The sequence below is a fragment of the Triturus cristatus genome, chromosome 3_2 (assembly GCF_964204655.1).
Source record: "Triturus cristatus chromosome 3_2, aTriCri1.1, whole genome shotgun sequence".
NCBI lineage: Eukaryota > Metazoa > Chordata > Amphibia > Caudata > Salamandridae > Triturus > Triturus cristatus.
The window spans coordinates 928,762,832-928,782,489 of NC_140584.1; the positions used below are offsets into that span (position 1 = coordinate 928,762,832).

Consider the following 19,658-nt stretch of genomic DNA (forward strand, 5'->3'; position numbering starts at 1 on the left):
CATGGATTGAAGACAAACAGACATAGGAAGCTGAATTATTTGCCGAGGATCTCGCTCTTTAAATAAATGAGGAAGGTCAGATAAGAACCTGGGTTGCCTTTTTCTCCAATTAACAACTCAAACACTATTTCACAAGAAAAACTAAAAATCAGGCCATATACTGGTAATATTTACAAAAGTGCATGTCTAGAAGAAAGATTACAGGAGCTTTTATTGGGCAGATCACTGTCGAGGGGGACTTAATCACTAAAATGGCTCGGTTAGTTAAGCATTTACTATTGAGAGCTGCATGCAACACGAAGATCAAAATTTCAAATCCCACAAGGGGAGGTTCATCCTTTCATCTTTGTATGCTTCATACATGGAGTGTCATTTGGCTGGTTAGCAGTAATGCTGGTTTATTACAGCTATACAAAAGGCAGAAGAGAGACAGCAGAAAGCAAAATATATGTACACAAATAAATATTTTGGAAGCTATTAGGCCATTCTACAAATTTTAGTTCCTGCTACAAGGTCTTTGAATCTTTTCAGTAAAGGGGAAAAAGCCACATTAGCATAAAGTTCTTATACACAAAAACATCTTTTGAAGCAATATAAGACAAGTCATATGACTAAGATGTAGGGAATACCTAGAGGATTTCTGCTGTACTGTGTGGTCACTTCGGAGGAACACGCGGGCTGGAGCACACTCCCCAGTTGATGTGCAATCACTTTATTTACATCCCTGAAGGAGATCTGTTTGATATTCATAAGTTGAGCACAAATCTTGTGGACAATATCATTTTCATGAATGAGGAGAGCGTCAGAGGACTGGTACAGGTGAGAGAGAGTAAGAATAGCATTGTAGTTCTGGACAATAACCTAAAAAACAAGGAAAAGAGAAGTGGTGAGTGTGCTGAACTGGCAAAAATTAAACTGCGTTACAATGACAACAGGTTTCCTTTCTATGTTGCATACTTGGAAATAATCAGTGTTCCAAGACTTTTCTTTGGCTATCTGATGGCGGATGTTCATCTGGCTGCTAAGTAGAAGGAAATCAATAATTTTCTAGTAGCAGGACAGCCTAGCATAGTAATGAGGATCAAATATATATATTAGCGCTTTACAAAGCAGGGTAGCCCGTTCTATCACCAGCTATGGAAGAGATTATGAAACCTTCCAAGAAGTTTCATTGCTACTTCTATTGGGTTCTGGATTACCATTAGCTTTGATTTTCCTCACAATGGAGAAATAAAGACTGTCTGAACACACACCCACTAATCTAGGACCCCATAGGAGCGGAGTAATTCCACGACACCAACAAAGTGAAATTCATGGGCAATAAACTAAATGTGGAAGCCTTGGATTGGCCATCCAGTTCAGTAATCCAGCAGAGGATTGTGGCGCTAGAGGTAGCAACATCATGATGCATTCTAAGTGGACATATCCAGGCAAGTAACGATGCTCATATTGGTTCCCTGCTATCTTTTTTTTAATTGTGTTTATTGGTTTTTAGTCAATGAATTAGTACATTACAATCATAAACGTACAATAACAGACAGTATTGAGGAATATAGATAATGCCTCAGTCTCTCAGAAAATAAACAATTTGCAGTATTGGGAGGTGATTGTTAAATCCAAGATAGCGTCCTTGTTCTCTTACTGCTCATGGCACATCGAAGCAGGTCTTACAGCAATAAAAAATAACAGTGATCTTGGCAATAATTACACATGAATTGAAGAAACTATCAGCACGATAGGGCCTAACATCACAGTACTGGAGTATTATACAATGCGACAGATCACTGAGCTTGTCATGGAGGGAGGCAAGATGAAGTGGGAAGTCCGCCATATGCCCACGCACACCCCATACCCTCTTAATGTGAACACCACTATGGCACCGCTACCTCCAGAGTGTCAGTCGGGGTATCTGGGGGATGCGCTAGAAGATAACTTTTAAGAGGGCCCGATATATCCTTAGGCCGTGATGCCCGGGGAAGTGTTTCGGCATAGTTAATCAATTGTTCCTGGCAGTATAGTAAGTCATTAAGCCACTCTTTGAATTTTGGCGCACGTCCCCTACCCCATCTACAAGCCACTCAACGTTTGGCCAGCAACAGAGCAGTGGCGAGATATCGGCGGTATGATTTTGGGATGAGTTTGGTGTAACCTAACAAAGCGATCAAGGGAGTGCGCTCTAAGGAGATTGCTGTCATCTGTTCCATGGCATCAAAGACCTGAACCCAATATTCATTCACCCGCGGACAGTCCCAGGCTAAATGAATAAGGTCAGCTCCCAGAATGCCACATCTCTCACAACGATCTGAGTCTTTTAATCTACATCTATACATTTTAACTGGGATGTAGTATAAGCGTTGTAAAAACTTTAAGTGTGTGATACGCAATCTACCGCTGGCAGATATTTGCTCCGTTTGTAAGCAACAGTATGTCCAGTGTTCATCCGTCAGCTCGTAACCTAACTCTGAGTTCCAATGTGCCCGGAAGGGGCAGGGAGACTCCACCTGCTGAGTGTGTACGGTGTGATGAAGCGTGGAGACCAAGTGTCCCGGAGAGGTAGCTTGCAGCATCAGATGCAAGGGAGCAAAACTGGGGGGTTCCTGATGAAACTGCGGGGTGATAGACCGCACGCCTTGACGAAGCCACACAAATTGAGAAATATGTCCAGAGAAGAGGGCTGCATCTCATGGAAGAGTTAGCCCGACGACCGGAACGTCCCGTTGTGGTAGAGATCCCCCCATGTTGCAATTTTGGTTCGCTCACGGAGCTTAAGAAACCCCTTTTCTTGGAGCAGTTGCATGTGGGGATGGTATGAAAGTGGGAGCAGCAGTGAGTACAGCATGGGGTACTGAAGGAGAGTCAAGATACGATTCCAGACATCGATCGTACATGTAATCATGGTGTGCGCCGTGGCTCGCGGACGAGTGGCAGCGCAGAGCACGCCATCAAGAGGGATGGGATCGGTCAGCCACTACTCCACCGCGACCTGTGGCATGTACCTGGGGGGATGGAACCAGTAATAAGCGTAATGGGCCTGCGCGCATGTGTAATAAAGCTCGAAATATTAAAGCCTCCCTGCACGTAGGGCTTAGTGAGTATATTCCATTGTAGACACGGCTGCTTGCCCCCCCATACTAGTCTGATCATTTCTGACCGCAGTGTCCCAGGTGGTATGAGAAATTTAAAAATAGATACAGTAGTTGCGGAAGCACCACCATTTTTAGGTCGATCCTACAGCAGCGCATGCGCTGTTGCTCGACTTTTGTAAGTGGGATTTAAAAGTGCTTCCCACCGGCATTTGCTGGCCTAATGCTTGCGTTCACGCTTGCGTGAACGTGCAATTACTTTCACTTTGGGCGCTGCTGCGCGCGCACCACTCGCGTGTTAGCCGGCACGCGCGCGCCTCCGCCTCTCAATCCCGCTGCAGCCCCCATCTTTGCATTCCTCGCAACCAATGCTGGTTTGTTTAAACATTCCTTCGTAAACTCTGTGTGCTTGTGTTAGTATTCATTCGGATTTTGTGTCGTGGCTCTCCATTTTGCTACATGAGTAAGTGTTTCATATTCAGTGGTTGGTGCAGCCAATGTCGGATTTGTTTTAGTCGAATCTTGTAGACCTATTTTCTCTAATTGTAACCTCTCAATGCATTTCTTTAACACAGTTTTCTCGCTTTCTTTTCAGTGTTTATTGGGTACAGCAAATCACGAAGGGAAAAAGAATCTGCTCAGAAACACAAAAGTAAAGAAGTCACACCAGGGAAGGAGCGGAGTGCTGAACAGAGGGTTGAGAGGCAAAGAGAGCGGGCCGCTGCTGCTAACCACACTCCTGCTCCACATACTGTCTCCGCCGCCAAAGGTCTCGCTGCTAGCCACCATACGCTTCACAGATCGGCTCAGCACTTAAGGAAACAGGTAAACGGGGTGGCAATCCGCAGGGGCAGTTAAGGCAGTGCTCCAGTTAGAATTTCAAACCATGTCACCAGTATAGTCTTGTTGTATTCTTACACAGCAGCAGTGAATACGTGCGTAAATGTACAATGCCTAAAAGGTGTAAATTATTCTTAAAGTTTTTGATCAGGCATGTATGTTGGGCTGTATGTTTTTGATCCTTTCAAAAATGACTGTGTGGTGTTTGAATTTAGGCTTACTTGCTGCCTATAAAATCCATGGAAAATGGCAAATTTGAATCAAATCTTTATTGACAGTGCTCATTAAATTACATAATCCTGCTTCAAAAACAAATTGTAAAAATCAACAGTTTTTGACAAAAACACGTGGGCCAAATAAAAAAACAAAAAATCCTAAGTCAATCGGGATCATATCTAATAATTTGCAAGAAAGCAATTTTTTTTAGAAGGCAGTCACTTAAATGCATTGGGCCCAAAACACTTTTTGATACATGTAAAGGCCCGTTGCCTTGTACCTGAGGATATGCATTTAGAGTTCCCTGAAAATAACATGTCTGTTTCTCTCAGAGTCTGTGGCTATTTACTATCTTGCGAAGTCTGGTATTGTCCGTAGTAGACTCCAGGGTATCTTTGACAACTCCCCTTTAGCCTTTGCCTCTTGTAAGGAACTGGTCAGTACCTGGCAACTGTTGCTATCAATATAAAGTACAACAGCGTTAAACAAGATCATATACAGAAATGTCTTAAAACCACAACAGAAGGTGTGTAAAGAAACTCGTACCTTGCCTGCATCACCACGCACTCACCTGCATATACCTGCATGCTTCAACTTCTGGGTTAACATTTAACATCTAGTGAGATTTTAAACAAGTTTTAATGTTTCGGGTATTTATTTCTTTTCTTCAGTTCACATTCTCTATCACTTTTTTTTACTTTGACTCTTCTATCTGGGAAAAAAAAGTGAACCTAGAAGGTGGCCATGTCTTAGAGTAGTTTTGTGCAAGTTTGTAATTAGAGGCTCATCTTTCACATATTCAAAACGCTCAGCAAAGATACATAAATCTAATGATTTAAAACTGCTTGCTCACCAGATCACTAATGAATAGACACTGTAGACTTCTCTTTACAGAAGATAAATGAGTTATTTTGCCTGACGTAGTCATGCTTAGTGGGTGGCCAAATGCTACAGTTATTTTGCCTGCCCCCTTCCACCTCTGACCAAAAGACCTAGGTTTGTGGCTGGTATAGCTCCTTGAGTATATTGGTCTGTACTGACTTGAGAAAATTGCAGTTCTTCGAGTTCGCACCTTCCTAGGAGTAATTACTTCAGCTCCGCCCTCTTCCAGATACTGTCTGCTTCAGTAAACTCCTTAGTGACTTATTACTTGGCCTGGCCAACTGGGTTCCCTGTTATTGAATTAGACTGTTGTGGAAGGTTTGTTGATTTCCTCTCATTGGTTTCATTTGACAGAGTAAGCTGCGGTCTTATTCCTACTTAGTTACCACCAAGTTCTGCATAATATTAGACAGTCACAAATGCCCCCAACATGGTTGTTACACTAAAGGGACAGTAAGCAGAGCTTTGCTGACCCACACATCTTACTGGTGTGAGAAAATAGGCTGCTCGCAAAGAATAAAGTGTCATATCTAGTAGTCTGTCTAAAATAAAATCTGTGTTTAGATTCTTATTTTGAATGCCTGCACAGCTGGAATCCTAGGGTCTGCCTCATACAGTGACCAGTTGGTTATTCCTACAAGATACAACCAGTTTGGTGATAGATCCCTCCATTCACAAGATTGTTACTTTATATCCACCTCCCCTTGGCTAGAAAGCCGGCTTCAGGGAAGTGTCAGAAAGGGCAAAGCTTTCTTCTTGTGACAAGTTTTAATGTTGTTCACCAGCTAACTCTTTTGTTTATCACTGTGCAATTGATCAGAAACAACTTTGATTGCCCCATACAACATAAAACATATACAATTTCTGTGTGCCACTATCAAGTACAGTTTTCAAAAGTTGAAAGTTCTATCACGTCCTCCCACATGCAGTTTCAGGTAATTGTAGTGTGGTCTATTTTAATTTGTCTCCCGATTCTCAGAAGACGACTCATTTTGGCTTAACTTTGACTTAACTACGGTGGTACATATATAACAAAGATGCGATGGGAGCAACTCCTGGAATACCAGATTTTTTCCAAGGACTGTTTGGCAAAAAGAACATGCGTTTTCTGGGATTGCGTGTTTGGCACACCTGCCTTACGGGCATTGCGTGGTCTTTCATCTTGCCACAGCCTCTTTTGCCTGTACTGCATGATTGGTTTGCTGCCCTTGCCCCCCTTTCCTCTGCCCTCTATGGTCTGTTGTGCTTCCCACTGCCCCCGACCCCCGCCTGCCCAGCGTGGTCAACTTATTGCCTCTGCACTCTTCTCCATGACAGAGTCTTATTCCCAGAGAAAGTATAGTTAGTGCCCTAAACAACTAAAATGAGGACATATTTTCTGAATTCTCAAAAAGTGACAAAGCATTTTTAAATAATTTGCTATCTTTGTTTTTTTATATAGTTGATCACTTGATTATTTGTTACACTTAAGGGAGAGGATGTGGCGTTAAGGCCAGAGCTGCAGACTTTGCAACTGGGGAACCAGGTTTGAGTTTTGGTGTCAGCTCAACATACTGGTCAAATCACTCAATCTCTCCATGCCTAAAAAACAAAATGAATGTGTCCTTGAGTAATGCTCATGTAATGTACTCCAAAACTTCAACAAAACAAAAATAAGTGTTTTGCAAACTTCTGGCATTGGGCTATACTTCTGATACACTTGGGTGATATGTGTGCTATGTTTGAGCTCTTTTTTTCACTTGTGGCCATCTTGGGAGACGTATCTGTTATGTAGCTCCCTAATTTCCTCATTTACTGCAGTATCCTCTGTAGAAAATGCTATCAGTTTTCTACTTCCATTCTATCAAGGTACCGTTCAGATGTGCCACACTTTTGGCATGAATTCAGACTGTCAGCACTCTAATTGCTTATTAGAACACTATAGTAAAGCTGCTGATCACCAGGGAGTTAACTGGCAATCTGCTACTGGTGTTAAAAGTGTATGTTTCGGTCTGCATGCCAGATGTTTTAATGAAATAAAAGAGGAAGATATTCGAGAACTCACTTAAAATGTGTCAGAATTTTTCTTTCTACAGCACTAACCATAATATCTATGACAAACTGAAACCCCTCGGTTTGTTCCTTACTAAATCAAATGTTTTAAGTTCTACCAGTTTGATTCAGTCAACATGGCTTCAACTGTGCCATATTTCTATCATAAGTAACGCTGTAGTTGTTCTTTAGAATACTCTGGGGAGGGGGGGTGGCTCCAGTAGAACACAAAGGGATCAACTTACAGGCTGCTACTGTTAGAAGTACATGATTTACTCAGAATGTCAGACTTCATTCTCGTATGGCTAAAAATATACTCTGCATTTTAGCTTCTGGAGCACCTTCCATAACCTTCATGGGAAAATCATGAGAAAACAGTTTTCCTTCATTTATGAAATCCCAGCAGACGGCTTTGTCAAAATGTAAAATCCCCTTAGAACACACCACTATTCTTAACATAAATATGGTACCATCAACAAATGATACATTTTGTGACTAAAATCTATTATTACCATTTATGCGTTCTCATTTTTGTGACCCTTAACCTGCCATTCACTTTAATGCATTTCAATAGGGTGCTATCATGTATATTGGTCCCAAGATTTCTTCCAGCACTCATACTATTGATATGTTAGAGTCTGCTATGTCAGGTGCATTTGGCTTACTGTGTGGTGCTGTTTACTAATAGATACATCCCAGATATACCAATTTGTCTTGTAGCAGGAGGTGTGGACTCTTCTTGGCCAAGTATTCTGTTGTAGAAGGATGGGTGAATTCCCTTCTAGCAGGTAATTGTGTTATAGGAAGTTGGTCTAATCCTGGCAAGTGATCTGCAAAGTCTGTGTATATATTGTTTTCTTGCCTTGCCTTTGGGGGAGTGTTGAAAGTTTGCCCACCTTAGGAAGTGCTGTGTATATGTTATATTCCATAAGTTTGGAACTGATATTCTCTCCCTGGGAAAGTGACGGTACATTCCTTGGTCCAGGGGAGATCTAAAGTTTGTCATTACAAATGGGTAGCCAGTCCAAGCCAGGGGCTTTGCTGGACTTCATTTGCATTATAGCTTCCCGTATATCATCGAGTTCAAAGGGAGGGCACCGGAATTCCCTTTGTGAGTCTCCAGGCCAACCCAGCGCCACCCCCCCCAGATAGTGGTCTCACCTATGTGAAGTGATTAACGAGGAGTAGTGTGTGGTGAATGTAGTGAGTATATCAGCAGTGTCACGATAAACTACATCCCCAGGGCCAAAAATCTCCAAGACATAGATAGAAAAGCGGGGTCTTCGTATAGTCTCAGACAAGGCCTTCCCAGGCCGCTCGCCATCTCTGTATCGTCGGGCCACCCAGTATTTACCCCTAAACTTCGTCTCACGATCAGCAGTGGCAGTGTACTCTGAGATTTTATCACAGAATTCATGCTGAGCACAGCTGTCACCACCTGCAGAGAGACATGTCTCCAGTGTCTTGAGCTCAGTCTCTAGTCTCCGTAGTGTACCCTGTATATCGGAGTACCCCTGAACTTTTCGAGATGCAGAATCCCCGAATTGTGACCTTGAATGTCTCCCAAATTGTTTCAGCGCTGTCCACTGAACCCCTGTTTCTCCCAACTCGATATGGAACACCGTATCAAGCAGTGTTAAAGGTTGCAATCTCCAGCTACTGCGAGGAATGCCATAACTCGGGGGGACAGGTGTAAGTTTAACAGGGGAGTGATCGGAGTATATTCTAGCTAAATGCATGATATTTGTTATCGATGGGCCTAGGCCACGGGAGAGTAGACAATAATCTAAGCGGGCCCAAGACGCAGCATGTGCAGTAAAACGTTTGCCTTCCATCATATGAGGGTGGATGTGACGCCAGGCGTCAAGTAATCTGTTATCCGCCATTATGCCCTGTAGGACTTCATGCGATCTATTATAATGATGCAGTGCTGGGTTGGACATTGAAATCCCCCACCCATATTATGTGTGTAGAGCCAATCTCTTCGATCTTGCCCCACAGCGTGGTAAAAAAATCAGGGGTGTCGACATTAGGGCCATAGCAACATACCAAAGTAACCGATTCCATACCCAAACGTCCCCATGCAAGGCAATATCTCCCATGGTGATCTAGTAATGTCCCAGCCAGGGCAAAAGGGGTTAGTGTTTTAATAAGTATGGCCGTCCCACTGGCAGAAGAGAACAATGAGAATATCCTGTGGTCAGCCCATTTGTGTGCGAAAGTGGTGGTGTGTCGGGAATTAATGTGTGTTTCTTGGAGCAGGGCAACATGGATCTGGTGTCGGTCTAAATATGCCAGTATCTGGCGGCGTTTCCCTGGATCACCTAACCCCCAAACATTCCAAGTGATGATCTGCAATTTCTGGTGAGGTGTCAGGTTAGCCATTTTCCCTGTTGGTATGCAATAGGAAACACTGTGAGCCTGTGAGGTTTGTAGAGAGAATAGGAAAGCAACCACATTTCTGACTGTCATAGTGTGTCATACACATGGTAAAGAACTCAAAAAGGAACCCCCACCCCCCCCCCCCACCCACTGAAGCATCCCAAATATGCCAGACATATCTTCTCCTCCCCCCCACCCAAGTACTTCCAAAACAGGCTGCAAGCAACTGTGCAGCAAAACTCAAGGGGGGAGCACCCTCGAGGGGGATCTCCTAGGTGCAGGCACGTACACACCTCACCCTCTAAGAGTCAGTGGGATGGTAACGACGACCTCTAAGAGTCCTGAGGGTGCTCGGTGCGAGTGGTCTCATTGGCCCAGTTTATCACTCATCTGGTTTGCAGGGGTGAGGGCCCCACACCGGTAGACACACAGTTCAGCATTCCTGAGGTGGCATGTCACCGCAATATCCTGAACATCGCATCAGATGTGGTCCACTTGCCGCAGGTGACGAATTACTCTGTAGTCGGTGATGCTGATCTGGATGAAGCGACCGGCGAGGCAGAGGTTGCATTCTGGCGTTTAAAGTGTTTTAAGAATTCATCCACTTGTTGTGGTTTAGTGAAGAAAGTCTGCTTGCCTTGGTGAATAATTCTCAGACGGGCCGGGTATAATAGCGCATAGTCTATTTGGGCTTGATGTAGCTTTTGTTTGGAAGGGAGGAATTTGCGCCGCTCCTCCTGCACAGCCACTGTGAAGTCTGGATATATAGTGAACGTATTGCCCTCAAAATTAAGATTGTCGTTTTTTACGGGCCACTCGGAGGGCAACATCTCGGTCCCGATAATTTAGGAGCCGAGCAATGATGGCTCTTGGCGTGCTCGCAGGTGGCGGCCGGGTTCCCAACGACCGATGTGCACGTTCGACAATGAAGTGGGACGAGAGGGATTCAGCACCAATTGTGGCCAGCAAGTCTTTCTACATACTCTTCCATTTTGCCAGTGTTTGTACTTTCCGGGATGCCAAGGATGCGTATGTTGTTACATCTGCTTCTCGCCTCAATATCTTCGTTTTTCGCTGCAATGATTTTCAGGAGTTTGTCAATTTGCGCCACATTCGTCTGGATATGTGACCTTGTGTCTTCAGTGTCAGAGATACGGCGCTCTGTTTCTTTAATGCGCTCTTCATGGCTATCTAGTTTGTGAACTACGGCATCCATTCGCGTGTTCATGGCTTCCATTTTATCCGCAATGGCAGTGAGTCCTTGCCTGACCTCTAGGAGAATGGCTTTCATATCGTCATCTGGCGATGGAGACATCCCTACAGCGGGTTCGCCGCTGTTCCCTTCAGACTCTTCCTGGTGCAATCGGGCGCTTTTCTTTGCTTCGAACGTCAGCCGTGGCTGTTTTGCATCGGTTTTCTCTATTTTCAGTATGTTGCAGCTGTGTACACAGCGACCGTCGGTGGGTTCGCCTCTTGTGGTCTTCCTCAACAGGGAACAAGGAGCTCAAGTTGCCCACAGTTTGTACCGGTACTAAAAACAGAAGCTAGTACCAGGTCCGCTTACATATTTGTGGGGGGGTCAGTCTGCCACATACACGCCAAGTGTGCAGCGTCAACACTGCACCGGGCACCACCACGTGTGTTGTAGCAGGTTTGTGCCACCAGCGCCAGGGGGGAGATCCCCCTATCCAGGAAGAATTGAACTATCTGAGCAGTGCGGTACCACAAGGATCAGCGTGGGAAAAGTGCCTCCAAATATAGTAAGTGAGGAGTAGGCTGTAACCACTGCAAGGCTCTTTGTTAGTGGCTGATGCTAGAATGGGGCCTTTCCACACCAGGGACAGTGTCACAGTAGTCCGGGCAACACGTCATTAGGCATTTGTACAGGGCCCCAGGAGGGAGTCCTGAAGCACTGTATGTGTGTCACTCAGGCTGTGGGGCCATCGCCAGTCATATTGCAGCACAGTAGCAGCACTCGGGTCCAGAATGCGCATGGTAATGGCCACTACAATAACCCCCGTAGCCGGTAGGTGAGGCTCCCAATGCCCCGCAGACTCCAGCGCCACATGCACCGCGATCGCGGAATAGGCACCGCGGCAGTAGCACAACCGCAGCATGCCGTGCAGAGAAGCAGATCTGCGTGGTGCCGCTTATTGCATATTCGCCACCCGGGGATCCGTAACAGTTATGGCGCGCTCTGCGCCGTGGGAACTAATGGAGGACGGTGGAGGCGGGTTGGATAACTGCTGCAGCTACGGCCTCGTCAGAGAGGCGTGTTTGACAGTCCACGCCTAGGGTGGATTACTCACACTCACTGCATATCTCCAGGTGCTGAGAGTGCGAACCGCATCAGTCAGGGCCCAGTCACCTCGTGGGCGCCGCGGTGCTCGCGTGATGCACCTCGCCCAGCAGCAGCTCTGGGCTCAACAGACCCCCACAGCAGTGGTATCAGGATCCGGTGACAGCGATTGAATAGAGCCTGCTGTATGCCCCAAATTCACATCGCCAGTGCGTGGGGCTACAGGCACCTCGCAGCAGTGGTTATTTTATGATTAGTTCCAACTGGGCAGGATAAATGAAAGGATAAGTGCGCCGAGCTGCAGGAGCCTCACTCCAGTGCGGCCATCTTGCTCGTGCGCCACCTAGCGCCCCCTGGTTCCCTGCTATCTTACAACCAAAATATAACACTGGTCGTAGGGGCAATTACTGTAAGTAACTGTAGGTGAATTTAACATCATGCAGAGATGACCAATCAAGTGCATACCTATAGGAAACAAACTTTCAGAGGAGAGAAATCCGAATTACTTATTTGTAAGATCACTTCTCTACCTTGGATGTCTTATTGAATTCTCAGACGCTCAATTAATCCAACCAATTGCGGATGCTGGAAAACATTTGTTAAAACCAGTACAATCAATAGTCAGGGAAAACAACTACCTTGTGTAAAGCAATTAGGGTGGATACCACTTTGATAAAAAATTGACAGTAGTTTAAACAGGGTGGACCTCCTAAAAATAATGGGGACATTCTCTTTTTTTGCTATGAAGCTTGCAAGCATGTGCTAGAGGTAATTTGTTGTATGGAGTTAGCATGTGTAGAAAGATACAAGCTGTTGTTCACATTATATCATGCTGTTGAAACTGTTGTAAAGAGTTAGATTAAGACTGCTTTCCACCATACATTTTCGGATACAGCTGAATAGTTACATTGGATTAAACAAAAAAAAACAAAGCGAGGAAGCGAGTGCTCAGCACTATAAAGGCAAATGTGCATTAATAGAAGCAACTCTGAAAAGTGTGTACCACCGACTTAACAGTATCACTAAAAGTTGCCTAACAGAACAGTGCCCATTGGGTTGGTCTAAGATTGTACAAAAATTAAATTCTCACTTGTATACCACATGTTGGAAAAGCAATGAGCAGTTGGCCTGGATTCTCTCTCAGGAACTGGACATTTGCACTGTACTGAACATACAAATATGTTCAGGAAGAAATGTTAGGACAACAAGATCTATCAATGATACAGCATTTCCTATGAATTGAAAAAAAACAATGAAAAGATAGCTATGCAGGCAAAGCTTTTGTGTGCCAGACCAGCTAGCCAATTATTATGCATCAAGAAAAGGCAAATTATGCAGCATAATACGGCACATTTTTTTTATAGTATTAGTTCATTACTTTTCCATCTGTACACACGGTAATACTGTCTGGGCAAATATTTCAGCTCATTCAGCTACAGGACTAAAATATTGCAAGCCTTTCAGTTCAATTGCACATATTAGGGAGCAAATTGTTTTGCTTATATTGGGTCATAAAAGCCGTTTGTCATCCAAACGTCTGGGAATACCAGGCCTTCCAAGAATTGTAATGCTTCTTAAACGAGCCTTTCCGAAATAATGAGTTCTTAACCTAGCAAGTCACTTTGCAACTTGGTCAAATGAAGAAAAGTTCCTTTGGAGCCATTAAGTCATTGTGGTAGAAAGCTGTGTTTGAGCTTCAATGTTGACTCATGTCAATCTGTCTGCGGGGTCTGTGTCTCCTTCTTCGCCGCTGCCGTGAGGAGGTTGGAAATAGCGGGAGTTGTAATTTTCCGATATATATATATATATATATATATATATATATATATATATATATATCACTTACTTTGAGGCACAGCGTCCTCCTTCACCGGTTGTCTCTCTTCCGCGGGACCCAGCCAACTCCCCTAACCCATGTTGGCACTGCTCTCACCAGCATGAGATCAGCACCAGGATTGGTTGGCGTGGCCTCACTAAGCAGTCTCAAGAGCACTGGAGGCCTACGCTTTCTCTCACCCCCATCTAAGACAGCTGGGTTAGAGAAGTTTAAAATGTGCATGTCTGGCTGGCCATCACAAGACAGTCGGCCAAAGAGTCATGCGCATTTTAAATGGTAATAAATAAACCTTATTACCATTTTTATTTTTCAGCTCTGGCCTGTGGGGCTACACTCCTCCGCTCAAAGTGAGGAGCTGTCCCTGCTTATCAATTCTCTGATGTACACTTTATGTCTCTGCTGATGCTCTCTCTTGATGCCAAAGGGCTTGCAGAATAGTGCACGCCCTGTGAGGAACGTGTTTGGTGGGTTCAGTAGTTCTTGGTTGTAGAATAGTCCTTCTGTGTCCCCCCCCTAGCTGCACGTGCCCTCACCAAAGACAAAAACAGGCACCATTAAAGGGCCATAGACCCCCAAGGCCTGAAATGGCTTTAACATGTTTTTCTCCCCATACCAACCATTTTTCATTTTTTAAGAGGTTTTAACATTTTACTTAAACAGTTGGTCTAAAAGATAACAAGCATTTGCAATGCAATTGGTCTCGCATTTACGCGAGTTTCAGCTATTGACATTGCAAATAACAATGCCTTTTATTTTTGTTTTTAAACATACATAAAAGGCATTGTCATTTACAGTGCCAATAGCTTAAACTTGTGTAAATGCGAGACCTATTACATTGTAAATGCTTTTTTTTGGTAGACACAGGGCATTAAATGATTTGCCCAGAATCACAGGATGTTTGAGGCTCCCGCCAGACTTGAACTTGGTTACCCAACTTTAAAGTCAGCTTTAGACCACCCCAGCAATCAGCTGCACCCATAAAAGATCCAAGAATCAGCTTTCCTTATGATGGCTGCTTAGCTGGTTTTCCAATGGCCTGAACATTATTTTTTACCTTTATCTATACATACTTAAGACAGACAGACAATGCTAGTGGGAAACTTTAAAGAGTTCTAGTGCTGCGTTGTTGATCCATCATTAATAGTCAAAGTAAACCAATTACGGTGGTAATGCTAGTTTTAACTCTTTAAGCCATGTAAGGAGTTGGAAGAACCTTGCTAAGTGGCACTAATAACTATGGACATAACTTTCAACATTGTTGGTGTGGGGAGGGCAAACAGACATTTTAGAACGAAAGGCACTATGAAATCGGCGGCTGCTTTTAACGGGCGAAAGGGGGGTTGCCCTACTAGCATCCGGGAGGAAAGAGAGAATGTACACCATAGAGCAGCTTTAAATAAAGTGCTCACTGCTTCGTGCTAATTGCAACACAGATTCTGTTGTTTTTTTAAGGAAAGATTTGAGGAGCAAGACAAGTCCTCGTACGCATGTTCTGGTCGGGGCGGGGGCTATCGCTCGCCCATGAGGCACCCACAAGGAGTGATGTCAGCATAAGGGGAGTGTCGGGAGGAAGCGGCAATGGTTAACTTTTAAATGGGGCGCTTATGGTGTGGCCCAGGCGTTTTTAGCAGAGCCCCATTGAAATAAATGGTAATGGGCAGGACTGGCATACATCCACGAAGTGACGTGGGTGGCAACAACTAAAGGACTCCCTTCATGTTTGTACTGCTGTTTAAGCCTCCTGATTGGATGTTGGAAGCTGGGGGAGTGGGCTGTGGAAGAGTTTGTCTACGCAGCTCCGATTTCATTTCGGGGATAATCAGAATGCAGCAGGTGTGCTGTATTCTACGTGTTCTTGTTGGCTGTTTATTATCCAGGAGGGACACCGGTTCAAAGTATGTACTGCATAGCATTACGGATTGTTGGCAGGCTGGGGTGTAAAAACTTGTTTTAAGTAGGCAGTAGTAGGCCTTACATGATGTGAAGAGAAAGTCTTTGGCAGCGACCTCATGCTCAATTACTGTTTAAAAAAGCTGATTTAGTGGGTTTTCGAACGACTAAGAGATATCATAGTTGTACGAGGTTGTGCATGTGTTTTCCTCTCAATACACTGTCTACATCTCAAAATTGGCACTTTTAATAGATCTGATCATAGCAGTCGTTGGACTCCTCTTTCCATGGATGTTGCTCTGCTACAGATGCCAATGCAATTCTAGTCTAGAGCGATGTATCAGAACCCTACCACTGGACTGAGGCATAACTATAGCGCTTAAAAGCCATTGAGTGAAAGTACGCCAGACGTAAAACCAGCTTAGTGCAGAGATGGCGTGAACGTGCATGTTCATTCTGTTACCCGCCGCACCTGAACCACAGGACTCACTTGCTCACAGCTCATTACAGCTACTAAAGATGATTTGCACACCACAAAAACGTAACTGTTGAAGATATTTAATGCAGATTGATGTGGGGTCTTTTGAAATGTGTTTAACTCTTTCAAGTCTACAGATTCACATTTGCTTTATAAACCACCTTGCTCTCAATTTTGCCTTAAATGCTCCATTTGCCCTTTCTTTTTTTCTCAAAAGTTTTGCGACTAGCACTTGGCCACAACTTTCACGCCCTACCACTTTCAAATGTTACCAGCCGCCACTGCCTATGCAAGTCATTGAGGAGACCTGAGACCTTTCTGTAGCCAACAAGGAGTCGAGCGCTTTCCGTCCAGCGAACGCGCAGGAATTTTACATACGGAAAACCACGTGTTACCAATGGCACGTTCAGGTGTCAGATAAAATAGTTCTAGTGTGGGATACCCTCTAAAAGTGAATTATGACTGCATTTCCCCTGTTAATTACTTCACCGCCTTCCTGCCCCCTCAGGGACGCAACACATCTCCATCGATTTGAGTGAGTCTTAAAATAAAAAACACCACAGCGTCGCTTAAACGAGGTCCAGAAACCTATGCCATGGCGACACTTCAAAACAGAAGGCTTGCTCTGCACTTGCAGCTAAAAAACTTAAAGCCATACTTTTACAACATGCCTGTCATGGCCGACGGCAAAGGAAGAAAGAATCTGATAGATTTTTGTTTTCTTGTAGATTTATATAGCGCGAACTCGACCCGAAGGTATTGGAGCACTTCAAATGGGCACCAGTTGCGTTATTCAAGGACACCTTCAGTTTTTTTGACACGGGAGATTAGGCGATTTGCCTAGAATCCCACAATGCTGAACCCACACCGAGGCTCGAACCTGGTTCCCCAGAGCCAAAGTCAGCAGCTCTGGCCGTCAGGCCGCATCCTCTCTCTGAAGCAGCACGGGGCTACCGCCGTTAAACGTCTCGGCCTCAGAGGCAGGCGCGGGGTCACCGTAAATTAGTAAAGTGAGAGACAGTGCAACATTTAGATTATCCCAAGCAAAAAGAGCATAGAACAAAAGGGGGCGGGCTGGTTTCAGAAATCAGCGTTCAGTCAGCCCCCATTTCGCTTTGAATGAATTCAAAAATCAAAATCAGTTACCTTATGCATACAGTACTGCGGGACACTGAAAGGTGTTCCTCTGAGCCTGAATTAAAGGTGGGAAGATGTTCTTTGGCAGAGGAGTCCGTTGTTTAAGAGTTTAATGTACCTCCGGTCCACAAATACACGTGAAGTGCATGTTCAAAACAAGTTACCTAATAAAATGGAAACGTTTATATAGCGCGAACTCGACCCGAAGGTATTGGAGTACTTTAAATGGGCACCAGTTGCGGTATTCAAGGACACCTTCAGTTTTTTAGACACGGGAGATTAGGCGATTTGCCTAGAATCACACGATGCTGAAACAACACCGAGGCTCGAACCTGGCTCCTCAGAGCCAAAGTCGGCAGCTCTGGCCATGAGGCCGCATCCTCTCCCTGAAGCAGCACGAGGCTACCGCCGTTAAACATCTCGGACTCAGAGGCAGGCGCGGGGTCACCGTAAATAAGTAAAGTGAGAGACAGTGCGACATATAGGTTATCCTAAGCAAAAAGAGCATAGAACAAAAGGGGGATGGCTGGTTTCGGAAATCAGTGTTCAGTCAGCCCCCATTTCGCTTTGAATGAATTAAAAAATCAAAAGCAGTTACCTTATGCATACATACACTGAAAGGTGTTCCTCTGTGCCTGAATTAAAGGTGGGAAGATGTTCTTTGGCAGAGAAGTCCGTTGTTTACGAGTTTAATGTACCTCCGGCCCACAAATCCACGGGAAGGGCATGTTCAAAACAAGTTACCTAATAAAACAAGACAAGCCCGGCGGAGCGTGGCGCGCGCGCTTGGCGGGGGCGGGGGAGCGCATTCCAGGCGGGGGAGCGGACCCTTTGAAGTGCGATGCCAAACGGATTGCATGGCGGCACGATGCGCGTGATTGTGCGCGTGCTCGCCATGCAATCCGCTTTTCGGAGCACTTTTGGGAGCCCCTTACAATAGTCTCGCTTTGCGATCGCTTACGCGATAGCAAGGCGAGTCCTAAAAAGGGAGAGTAAATATTGTCTTTACATTGGCACTAAGTTTTTCCTTTGCTTGGCAGGATTTTGTTTCTCGGTTTTAAATATGTTCCACGATCATGGCTGTAGGTCGAGTAAGTGTTTAGGAAAATGTATGAAGAATATATGATAGAGAACCACTTGAGCCTTTGGTCCTAGATAAAGGAGTGCAGACAAATAAACACGCATCAAAACCCAAAGCAAATTTGGTTTCCTGCAGTTTTAGGATCACATCTGGTTCCTTTGGAAAATGTAGGTAGCAGGGCTGAGTTAGTATGAATATACAGCACTGAACGATGTTCATAGGGGCATAAATTAAGTGAAACCCCTCAGCCCAGTGTGTCTATTATGAATGGAACTCACCATATCAAACAAAAAACAATTGAGGCTTTTTCAAATTCCAATAGTCTTAAGAGGACGATTTTAGTATGTCAGGTCGCTAACAATACTCACAATTTAAAAAATGTGCCAAGTTTGTACAATGCAAGTTATCATTGAGCTATGCATAACGTACCATGTCAAAGCTACCTGTGGAGACTAACTATAAACCATAGCAGTATACACTTGACAAACAACACCACAAGAAATAAAAATGAGTATTTCAATTTTAAATCTGAAAGTGAATGTTAAGTTAGAGGAAAGAAAGGAGGATAGTTACCTCCCCAGTTCCATAAGGCCAAATAACCTGGTTGAGCAGACAACTGTTGGGGTAGGCGTCTCGCAAACACTGGGTCACATATGTTCCCAGCCCAGATCCGGTGCCACCTGCCATGCTCATGGTAGTAAAAAACCCACTGAGGCGATCACACTTCTCTGCCTCTTTGCGAACCAGGTCCATGATGGATTCCTTGTGCTTGGGTCCATGCACACAGTATCTAGAACATTCAAAATAGATGGAAAGATTGTCTATTGGCACCACTCAAACAGTAACCACAAAAGGGGATATCTGAATAGGTGACATAAAATTGTCAAATCATGCTTGTGTTTGGTACAGCTTTGGAATCCCATTAGTATATTTGCCAGACTACTTTCACCTAAATCTACCTCTCCAACTTGGTCCAGACTATTTGGCAACAAATGTAGCGAGAATAGCAAAAAGGTATTAGATTATGGGTTGTCAGTTATAGACGCACTTTTTAAATTATATATCACTGTAAAAGGAAATGTGATCAGTGAATGGGTTCCCAATTAGTGAGTTCAGCATTAAACAGAGGCCGTGATAGCATATATAGATTATAGGACAGATGACTGCAGATTAAAGAAAGAAAATCTCCCCTAACAATATATTCAAATAAAGAAATAACAAAACCACTTGCAAACAGTAGTGCAGATATAGTTCCATATTTAAAAACCCTCATTTGCTGGTTATAAGTCTATGAGGTTGCTCTAGCGGGCACTAGAAAGGGTCTTTCTACAGAGCCCAGTGTTTTGCAAACCACAACTGCTCATTAAGTTGGACCAGCCCTGGTGGGTCAGCATTCGTCTCAGTCACCAAGAGTAGCCAGAGTCCGGGTGACAGATATCAGTGAAGCTATCATTTGGGGGAAAATAGAAGATCAATGTAACAGAATCTGTACACTTGTACTC

The 19,658-nt window shown here is 44.4% G+C and overlaps 1 protein-coding gene across 5 annotated transcripts in view; it reads right to left on the reverse strand.

Annotated features, from left to right (window-relative positions):
• The window catches only part of TUBD1 (tubulin delta 1), a 247,878-nt gene that overhangs the window by 123,965 nt on the left and 104,255 nt on the right, over nt 1–19,658 (reverse strand). For all 5 annotated transcript variants that reach the window (XM_085649409.1, XM_085649411.1, XM_085649410.1 and 2 more), the window contains 2 exons: nt 18,730–18,946; nt 630–861 (listed from right to left, as the gene is read on the reverse strand). In XM_085649409.1, the coding sequence (XP_085505535.1) occupies nt 630–861; nt 18,730–18,946 (449 nt within the window). The remainder of the gene's footprint in view (nt 1–629; nt 862–18,729; nt 18,947–19,658) is intronic.